The 11,243-nt window shown below is 36.3% G+C and overlaps 1 protein-coding gene across 1 annotated transcript; it reads right to left on the reverse strand.

Moving 5' to 3' along the window:
- Window positions 1-2,688: 2,688 nt before the first annotated feature.
- On the reverse strand, window positions 2,689-9,431 carry LOC121427830 (leucine-rich repeat-containing protein 47-like). The gene is made up of 5 exons (XM_041624397.1): window positions 8,100-9,431; window positions 7,576-7,695; window positions 6,119-6,237; window positions 5,235-5,337; window positions 2,689-3,694 (listed from the first exon to the last, which is right to left on the reverse strand). Exons 1-5 carry the CDS (start codon window positions 9,084-9,086, stop codon window positions 3,407-3,409), a joined length of 1,617 nt encoding a protein of 538 aa, XP_041480331.1. The 5' UTR covers window positions 9,087-9,431; the 3' UTR covers window positions 2,689-3,406.
- Between the last annotated feature and the right edge of the window lie 1,812 nt (window positions 9,432-11,243).

Consider the following 11,243-nt stretch of genomic DNA (forward strand, 5'->3'; position numbering starts at 1 on the left):
TAAATAAGTCGAGTGACCGGGTTTTTTTCACTTTTTTGTTTAGGATACAATGATTGTTAGTAGTTCTCTGATACGCAATTATAAAATATTTCTAAGACAAATGTTCGAATGGCTTTTGTTTAGAAAAAAAATAATTTGACAAGAAAGGGCGCTATACTCAACTGTGAAAATCAAATTTTCATAGTACACAATGGATGGAAAAATATTAACAGTCACTAAATTTTGTACTAGGGATTCGAATATTATAAACCTTTGCCAAAGCTTTAAACAACCTTAGTTTTCTATGACAATAAGGGAGTCAAAATTCTTAAATACCACCAATCTCAGTTTTTTTTATATTTAGACTTCTCCGAGTTCTGAAGTACAACCTAGTTTTACAAGTAGAGAACAAAGAATTTCTACATACGAATTACCAAAATACATTTTCTTGATGTAATATAATTTTGAATATAATTTTTCAATTACACAATCGTCACATTTTGGCATTACTTTGTTATAATCAATTTCTTACCTGTCCAGTCCTCTCCTCATTAAGACCGAATTTTTTTCTGGATCCTGCAGACTTAACAAGCCTTGCTTTTTTATGCAGGTTCCCTCATATTTCACTCCTTTTATTTGTCTTTAATTCCAAATCGCTATTCTCTTTAATTTGAATTCATTGTTATGCCTTGTCTGATTTGTATTATGAGTTTTCTGATATTGTTTTCAAATTTTGTTTGTACTTGTGAAATATGTAAAATAAAGTCAAATCAAATCAAAAGTTAATTGTGAAATCAGAATCGATAGATTCTCATTGTAAATTGCAAACCCCTTTAAAATGTTTATCATTTTCCTTTCAAATGAAGTTTTAAATGGATGAAAATTATAATAGGATAATAATTTTGAGGGGTGTTTATAGAGAGGTATCCATTCCTTTAAATTTACTTTCAAATATGAGGTATTTTATCAGCAAAAAAAAACCGTTTGCACACTTCATGAGATTGTACTATCAACTTCTATGATAAAATTTTTACATGAATTCATTTATTTTGCAAAAATTGTAATATTTTTTGTAAATTTTAAGTTTGTAATTACATGAACTTAATTATAAATATGTACATTCATATATTGATTAACAGTTTCTTTTCATTATCATTTGTACATGTACAAAATAGAGCTATTTTGTGTAATGTTTTGCAGTTATGTTCAAGTTTCCATGGTGATAACTTTATTTGTGCAATACACAGTTCTGTGTGAATTTCAGAAGAAAAAAAGGGGAAAAATCAATAAACATCAAAACATCTAAAAGCATATGAGTTTGACTGTGTCATTCATTTTTCTTTATTAGATAAAGCAATATTTTTTTCAATTTGTAAACAAATTTTCGGCACTACTCCTATGTATTGAGATCGCATGCTCGATCTTTGATGAAAGTCACAAGTCAGAAAAATTGGAACCAGTGGGGTTCGAACCTGCCATCTACTGCTTTCCGGGCAGCGACTTAACCACCAGGCTATTATGGTTCACGGCTAAATCACGATGAACTGGAATTCAAATACCCTCGATCCTCTTCTTTCTGACTCAATAATATGCATAATATGCAAATGCAGTCCGCCGTGGACAATAGATAGTAAATAAAGAGGCTTTAATAGGAGGAAATTATAATTTGTAAACAAATTTTCGGCATTACTCCTATGTATTAAGATCGCATGCTCGATCTTTGATTTCTGACTTGGGATTTTCATCAAAGATCGAGCATGCGATCTTAATACATAGGAGTAATGCCGAATATTTGTTTACAAATTATAATTTCCTCCTACTACAGCCTCTTTATTTACTAGCAATATAATGTGTCACATAATGATGATAGATTCTATGATTGTACATGAGTTCTCATTAACGTAGACTTCCTACATTACACTTCATTACACTATCATTTTAAAGGAACGGAATTAGATAGAGTGGCTGTAAGTAGTGACAAGACAAACATTGGGTTCATTTTCATAATTTCATTCATGATATTTTCAAATCTCAAAGGATTCAAATTCAAGTCCACAAGGATTAAATCCAAATCTAACGTTCAACTGGACACTATTCATGGTCGCTACGAAATCATTTTACCGCCTTGATTTTTAGAAAGTACCAAACATCTGGGCCGGTATTCAATTGTAAGTATAGATTTTTCTTAGCATTTCGCCTGGCAAAGCAGAATGCTTGAACTCGTATTCAGATCACATCTTAAGCATTTTACTTAATAAAGCCAAAGTTAAGCAAAATACTAACTAATATCCATTGTGACATCCCAAAGTTTGAGCCAAATAACGTGCATTGTATGTATTCATCTGTGTGCAGAATGTATGACTGTGTGTATCACCTGAATTCACAAAGGTGATTTTGAAAACCATTAGTTGAACCCATGGTTTATGCAGATTTTCTGTATTTCCTGGCCCATATTCTGAAGTCGGGTTTAACTTAAACTCAGGTTTAAATTTGTGGTTTAAGTATGGGAAGCCAAACTGAATCAAAATTTTTTATTAAGTTGTATGTGTCCTATGTTTACTGTGCTCTTTCCTGAATCATCGATGGTGAAGACAATCATCTATTTATACTTCCTAGACAATTATGAATGATTTGAGAGCCAAATGGGCTGAAATATGATATTTCTACTGTTAGTGATTATGTAACAATATTGGCTGTCCATACTTAAACCACAACTTTAAACCTGAGTTTATGTTAAACCTGACTTCAGAATACGGGCCCCTATATTTCATTCATTAATAAAATTACATGTTTAACCATGGCAGGAGGATCCAATTCGTCACACTGTGACAAAAAGCGTGCATCAGCATTGGAAATTTTGATATACGTGGTAAATTGAGCATAATTTATACAGGAAATCTGCATAGACCATAGGTCCAACTGATTGTTTTCAAAGCCACTTTTGTGAATTTTGGCCACTGACCCTAATTGACCTTGTCCCGACCCAAAACGGAAAGTCCATGAAATAACCGTCTTCTGTGTTTACTTGTCTGACTTGTCTTTTTTTCTCTGTTCTCACTTAACCCCATGCACTGCTTAAGATGTGAGTTTGACAGCATTACAACTCTAATATGACCAAGTCTGGTCAACGATGCCTCCCCCACCCCCCTCCTGAAGCAAAAAGTTACCTTTTAGGTTTTAGCTACTCTTTTTCCTTTTCCTTCCTTTTCTTTTTTCCTATTTTTTTCTGTTGTGTGTCACAACTAGAAAACTAAAGGAGTGTTCGCCCCCCTGCCCTCACAGTTGTTCCTGCCTCGCCCATGAATCCTGTTAGCCTAAAAGAGTACTCACAAAAAGTACAAATCAGATTAATGCCATTTCATCATAAATCTAATTAAAATTCTGTATAGAAAATCATAAAATTCTACCTAAAGATCCAGTTGTGACATTACTGACGTATAACCGTCACCCCTGGTAAATCGTCAAGATCCGTCTTGGATGGATAGATGACCCTGAGGTCGCCGTCCTCGTTGACGACCCTCGCCTGTTCAACCACAAGCTTATTCTGCTTGTCCTCTGAGGTAGACTCCGCTCCAGGCCCTTCGTCTGCTTCTCCTTTGCTTCCTAGGTTTAATTCGAGCATCTTGGCAAGGAGAGCCTGTAATACCTTCTTGCAGGAGGCTAGGTCCTCCGAGCTGGTCACCTCGATCAGGATGTCGGTTGTGGATCGAGATATCTGGATGAAAGTTTTCCAAAACGAACATGAATGACAAAGTTAAACCATACACATAGGGGGATGTATTCTGAAGTCAGGTTTGATTTAAACTTTAATCTGAAGTTGTAGTTTTAACTATGGATAGCCAATTGTTACACACTGTAAATCCCTAATAGTGAAATCTTGAAATCTACACTGAAAAATGTTTACACTGAAGATCACCAACACAGATACATTGTAAGAGCACGTGGGATAGTTTATTATTATTGCTTTGAATGTCAGCCCGATGCTTGACCCGAATCCTGTGCTTATTTGCTAATTTCTCAGCAATTCCACAGTTTCTTCCAGAATCCTTTGACACATATTGTTTTTTCATACAAACAGACACTTTGGTGATCATTTCATTGGATTCTGTACAAACTCATTTTGATATCGTTACCACAACTTGCATTTACCTTTAAAGGATCAGGTAGAAGCACAGTAAACATAAGAAACAAACAATGTAAAACAAAGTTTGACATTTTTGGCTTCCCATAAATATAGTGTAGATTGAGACCATGGTCCAGGTAAAACTTGGCTTCAGAATATGGAGACAATTCATATAGATGAATAAAAAGGAATAAAGGGGGATCCACGCCTGAATAATTTAGCATGCATGCCAACATGTGTCATGTCAAGCTGTTTTACCATTTTATGAATATTCTATCTCAGTATTAAGATTTCATTTCACGTTGTAAACAAATGATTGGTTTTCAGCTTTTTCTTTGGGGGGGTATCAAAATATTTGGCTTGCCTAAACTATAGAATCATTTGCTATCATGATCATAATAGCAGCAGTTCCAGTTTTAAATCTTTATCAGGAAATAAACAGCTTAATGCCAATAATTGAATTTGGTTTTGAAACCAATGACTGACCTTGGCTTCTTGAATCTCAAAAGTGTAGCAATAACCATGCAATGCCTTGTTTAAAGCAGGAATATGTAATCCTGAAATGATGAGGTCTTTAACTCTCTTTACCAAACTGAGATGTTGAGAAAAGTGGGCTATCCTAGCTCATTCTCTTACTATTAGTGGGAATTGGGACTTACTTCCCCTTAGCCTCACCAACAGGACCAAGCGATCTTTCGAGGTGTAAATTCGGTACAAATTAACTGGGTTCCATAAACTAAATAAAGTGATCGAGCCAATCACTTAAACATTCCTCTGAAGGACATCTGTGATAAACTGGGAAGTCTGTCTAATCCAATCCCATTTTCATTGGTCTTTCTTTTGCCATTTCGTGACTTTGGATTCTGAAACGAATTGATGTGAGGGGTTTTTGCCTCTCCGTTATTGAACCAATATCTTAATTATTGACATGGGCTTAGTAAAAGATTATTAAAGGCAGGCTGTGTAAAACTTTTGTTCATTTTGACTAGGTGGAATTTGTGAATTGCCCTTGTAAAATTTGATCACTTTCTTTTGGAACCCACTTTATGATCGTTTGGGATTTTTTTTTTAACCGGTGTCAATTGGTGACAGCCACATGTTAGGAGGTGATTTTGATTTTAAAAAAAAATACCTTTGAAACATCTGAATTTGTGATTGGTGGAAGAGAGATCACATGACCAGCGGCATCCAGTAAGGTTGGGTAGAGCTCTTGATGGGCCAATAGGCTGAGGTACCTTGAAGCAGAATGACAAACATTAATGATTTTATGATTACAGTGATGACGAGGAGGGTGATGATGATGATGGTGATGATGATGATGATGATGGTGAGGATGGTGATGATGATGATGGTGTGGTGATGCTGGTGATGATGGTGGTGATGATGATGATGATGAAGAGGATGATGGTGATGATTTTGGTGATGATGATGATGACAATAATGGTGATTTGATGATGATTATGGTGGTGAGGACAATAATAATGGTGGTCGTGGAGATGACGGTGATAATGATGATGGTAATGATGTTGATGGTGAGATAATGATTATGATAATGATAATGATGATGATGATGATAATAGTGACAAAAGTGGTGATGATAGCAGTAATAATGATGATATGTTGACTATTGGTAATGATGGTGATGATGTCAGTTATTATAACAATGATGGTGGTGATGATGATGATGATTATGATAATGATGATTATGATAATGGTGATGATCTTATGGTTGTGATGACTGCAGTGATTATGATGGCAGTTATGATGATGATACAAGTGATTATGATGGTGGCAATGAAGGTGATGATATTGATGACGATGATAATTATGATAAAACTGATAAACTATAACACTTAATCCTAAGTTATCTACATAGCAGGTCATTTTCATGATGGTTGTCTAAATTAATCATTTTTACACTAATCATGATGAAACACCATCAGTTTTGACAGGTCGACAAAAGAGCGTGGATAATATGATTTGTCCGTTTATCAATTAATCAAGATGGGTTCTTACTTATGGATCCCAGAGACAGTATTCCTCTTGAGTTCTTTGCGGAGTTCATCAGCTTCTTGGTTAAGCTGTTTCATCAATGATTCAGCAGTAACCGCTTTGTTCTTACCCAGAGGAGTGAGCTGTGTGGAAGGGAAAAGGGAAGGAAAAACATTGCCATTTTGTAAAACTCAATGGCCCGTATTCTGAAATCGGGTTTAACTTAAACTCAGGTTTAAAGTTGTGGTTTAAGTATGGGAAGCCAAAAGTATCAAATTTTTTATTAAGTTGTATGTTTCTTATGTCTACTGTGCTCTTTCCTGATTCATCGATGGTGAAGACAATCATCTATTTATACTTCTTACACAATTATGAATGATTTGAGAGCCGAATGAGCTGAAGTATGATATCTCTACTGTTAGTGATAATGTAACAATTGGATGTCCATACTTAAACCACAACTTTAAACCCGACTTCAAAATACGGGCCAATGACCAAATCTCATAAAATAAACCTGGGGCAGTTTTTAAAAGCTGGTTGTTAGTTACATATGACTTCTTGCTTGACTGGTGACCCCTGTTTAGTGACAGATAGATGGTATATCCCAAATTTTCATTTGAGTTGATTTGGCTCTATAAGGGTAAAGTCAACACCCACCTGTTAACAAACAAATATTTTAAAGGGGAAGTTCCCCTCACAAAAAGTTTAGTGTAAAAATAGCAGAAACAAAAATGAAAAATATTGTCAAAATCTGTTTTTTTTAAAAATCAAAGAATAAAGAAGTTATTAGGATTTAAATTATTTGACTTGTGACGCCAGCAGCGAGCAGCTTTCCAACATATCGTATGGCAAAAAATCAATATAGTAATTTTCTCAGAAATGGATATTGTTTTTGCTGTACCTTCAGTATAAACAATCATTTCACACCCGTTTCTAAAGAGAAAACAAAACTAAGTCATCACGAACCATTAAAAATAGAAATTCATGCATTTTATATTACAAATATATGGGACAGGTGCTCGTTTATGATGTCACAAATCCAAAACTTAAAATTCTAAGAATTGGATTTTCCTCAAACCTTCACCAATATCAAATGGACACTTGACTTACGGACTTGCATGTATGCAATATCATAAACCCATTGCAACATCAGATGTTAATTTTTTAATTTGCAATTCCTTAACAAAATGTTGCAATACATGACATCAAAGTAAATTAAAAAAAAAAATAACAGTAGGTGTACTAACTATCTAGTATCAATGTTAGTACTGTTAAAATTTAAGAGATGTTGTCCTTAAAATAAATTCTCTAAAAGCTCTTTCACATATAAAATCAATCAAGCATCTTTCATTTACATGTGCGGGTATATCATTGCAGTTCTCTATCAAAATATTATATTGTGAAATAATCAACCAGTGTTTATCTTCATCATCTTGAAGCAGTGCTACTTACACCAGAAGAAGAAAATCAACCCATATTACCTCAATGCTAGATGGTGATTTGCCCTCGTAGGTCAAAGGTCCTTTGATGCACTTCAGGTCATGGGTTGCTATGGTAGCAGTGGTCCTCTTCGCACAGAGTGGGCCATCGTGAAGCTTAGTCTGAAACGAAGCAAGAAGTTTTGCAAAAAAAATACAATTTTTTCTGTAAAGTTTGATTAACATATCTCCACAAATATCACAAGTCTGAAATTTAAATTCCAGTAAATATAACCTTTATTCATCGTAGAAAGAAAGTCAACAACCGTCATGAAGTTCAGTAACACAAAAGTTTGCAATCAATTGGTTATCAATTAGCCAATCAAGATCAATGAAGCATGCACCTGGACTGAGTAAGAACCAATCAGAGCTCTTTTTCATATTTACAATCCATTGCAAACCTTTGTGTTTGGATTATTACCGATAAAATGCATGTTTTATATTGGATGCTAGATAAATTCATAGTAGCATGCATGGCCACAGGCACTTATAAAAAAAATTACAAAGAGGACTACATATGTATCTACCTGGGCACTAATGAACTGTTTGAAGCGATTCCCAAAGGACAGATTCAGATGCCTGACGATGCAGCAGGCGATGTACGGCCGTACAAACACAACAGATTTACATGCTTTGATTTCAAGCTGATCTGAGGAATTCCTGAAGGACATGACCTCAATCATCTGCCTTATCTGCTCCGTCTCCTCATCCTTCGATTGCGAAGATTTCTTTTTCCTCTTCCCTTTCTTAGCTGATTTTGCAGATACATCCTCTGCCTCCTCCTTCTTCCCATGCGTAGCGATGTATTCTAGAATCGGTTTTGTACCTCTGGTTTGTTGAATCAATTTTTTGAGTCGTCTGTCCTTGACAGGATTTTCAACGAGATGGAGTTCTTTTAACTTCGGACAAAGTGAAAGACGTGCTGGAAACTCCTGAAGCTTATTTTCGCTCAAATCTAGAGTGCGCAGCGATTCCAGGCCCCCAACCCCTGATGGAATAGTCTCAATCTGGTTGTGAGAAGCAAGAACTTCACTGAGGTGGTGCAAATTTCCCCGAAGCATCACATCCAGATCCGTCAAACTGTTCCGAGAAAAGTTAAGGTATGCCAGGTTGGAGAGATTGTTGAAGCTTTCTGGGATCACACTAAGCTTGTTTTGGCTCAGATCTAGTGTGTGAATGGATGAGATACATCCCAAACTGTCCGGCACGTCTTCAATAGCATTTCTTGACGCATCAAGGAATTGTAGGCGTGCTAATTTACCTATCGAATCTGGTAGAACTACAAGCTTATTCCCACGAAGAGTGAGGTTTAGTAAATGTGACAAATTTCCAATCTCACTTGGAAGTTCCTCTATTCCAGCATCAGATATTTCAAGGAAGTTGAGAGGGCTCAAATTAAAGATTCTTTTATCAAGTCCTCTTAGGGCGATTCTTTCTGCAATCTCCTTTCCTTTTAAGAGTAATTCTCTACGGTCGTTGTCCTTTGCATGTGATACTTCCTGCCATTCAGCCATTTTGATAAAAGGAGTCGGGAAGAATTCTACTTACAAAAAGTATTCCGCACTCAACTCAATGCGGAATTCGGAGCAATCTGAACACGAACAGTAACTGATTCGTATACAGAGCGACGAAACCACGATTCGTTTGACAGTAAAATTCGAAATTAATTTGCAGTCAATTCCGAGTGTCTCTCTTATTCCTTGTCATCCTATATACCCACTAATTAGTGTCAGATTATGATGCAATACTCTGTAAAATATTCAGGAGAGATGAACAACGATGACGGCTATTTCTTACTTTTAATATCGTTTAGTCACAAGCAGCAGACCACGTACCGTACTATGAATGACGATTTCGCAATGAACATTGGTACTGGTGCAACACTGAATGCATATATCATAAGCTCCATGTGTACGTGTAACCCATCATTTTATCATGTTTCATTACTTGAAAAAAGTGGGGAATGGAGGGAGGGGGGGGGGGGGGTCACGAACAAGAAAGAAAAAGAAGGAAAATATTGAAAAGGAAAAGGGAAGGATAAAATATGATACCCCTTCCTGATCAAAAGTGTCAAAATCTATTACATAATTATGTTTTTGTGTATATTAATTTAAATTAATCGCTTTTATCTTTCAGATTAATTTGTTACATACACCATGTCTGACCCTCATATTTCTAGGCTCACTCCGCTGTTTTTGAGGTATTAAACAAATATCGCTATATATAGCGCTACGCGCCCATGAATCCTTAACAATTCATAAAACAGTCAGTATTAAAAAAAAAATCTGCTCACTTTTCACACTCGTAGTACGTCAGATTTAGTTACATACGCATCCTATTCCGGGGGCGGCAGAGCGAATTTGAAAGTGGGGGTCGCAGGAAAAGGGGTACCGGGCCGTTTCTTTTGAAAAGAGTAATATTTATAACCAAAGAAAAAAAAAGACTTATCTACAGTGGTGTAATGAACCAAACATGAGGGGGATATGTCGAATCAAGCAAAACCTTTGAGAAGCTGTGAGCGGGCAAAGTGAGCGAGCAAAATTTTTGACATTTTTACAATAAAAATCCAATTTTAAGATAAATTTTGACATAATATTCAGAAAATCCCTTCTCTCTTATCCACCCAAATCACATGACTCGATCATAAAACTTAAAGCAGTTTGGATTATTCTTACAAGTTTTTTTTTCCTTCAAAAGTAGTAACATAAAAATAAGAATATTGTTTCCTTGTTTCAAAGCCACTCATTAACGCATAAAACAGGTCCTTCTCAGGTGAAAGGGGCACAGAACATGAGGGTCACTTTTCTTGGATAAAAGTAGGCACTGATATGAGAAAGGGCACCTATAAGAAGGCAAAGAAGCCCTTGCTCACACATAAAACGAGTTCTTCTCAGGAGGCGTAGACCCCTAACACGTTCGGGAGGGGGCATTTATGATAAAAAAATTGCCACTTGTACGAGAAAGGGCACTCGGTTACACCTAAAACGGGTCCTCCCCAGGCGAAAGCGGCAGGACAGTAACGGTTCGTAAGGGGCATTTTTCTTGCACAAAAGGGCACTTTTCGGTGCTTCAAAAAGTGAGGGCATTGCAGTGCCCCCAGCCCCCAGGATCGCCGCCCCTGTCCTGTCCACGATCCAACTAAAAGTGTTTGGTATGTCCCAGATTTAGGTTTGTTAGCCCCCCCCCCCCTCCCAACACACACAAGAAGCGCATCTATAGGTCAGTGCTCTGAAACAAATCATAATATATAATTATATCAGGTGGCTTGCAACCTACTAATTCAATCATAGTTCTTGCACTCGTCCGAGGGCCTACTGGCCTATACGGACGGCGTGGGGGCCTTGAGGCCATTGTCCCAAACATTTTCGCAATAAAAAAAGGAGAAAATGTAAGAAATGGAAGTGGAAAAAGCGGTGAAATAATTATGATATCATTTTATGAATATTATGTCAAAATCTATCACAACTCACAAGTCATAAAATTATTTTTTGTATTAAAATATCATTTTTTTTTCGCTCCCTGGTTAGGAATTTCGCCTCATACGCAATATCTAGCCCCCTAAAAAATGATCATTACTCCACTGCAGGGACCTGCCCGGCAAAACCGGAAGTCCAAGATAGGACTTCAGGGTTCCTCAAGGATGGAAACCAATTATCATTACAATTTTTCCT

This window comes from Lytechinus variegatus, chromosome 14 (genome assembly GCF_018143015.1).
Source record: "Lytechinus variegatus isolate NC3 chromosome 14, Lvar_3.0, whole genome shotgun sequence".
Classification (NCBI taxonomy): domain Eukaryota; kingdom Metazoa; phylum Echinodermata; class Echinoidea; order Temnopleuroida; family Toxopneustidae; genus Lytechinus; species Lytechinus variegatus.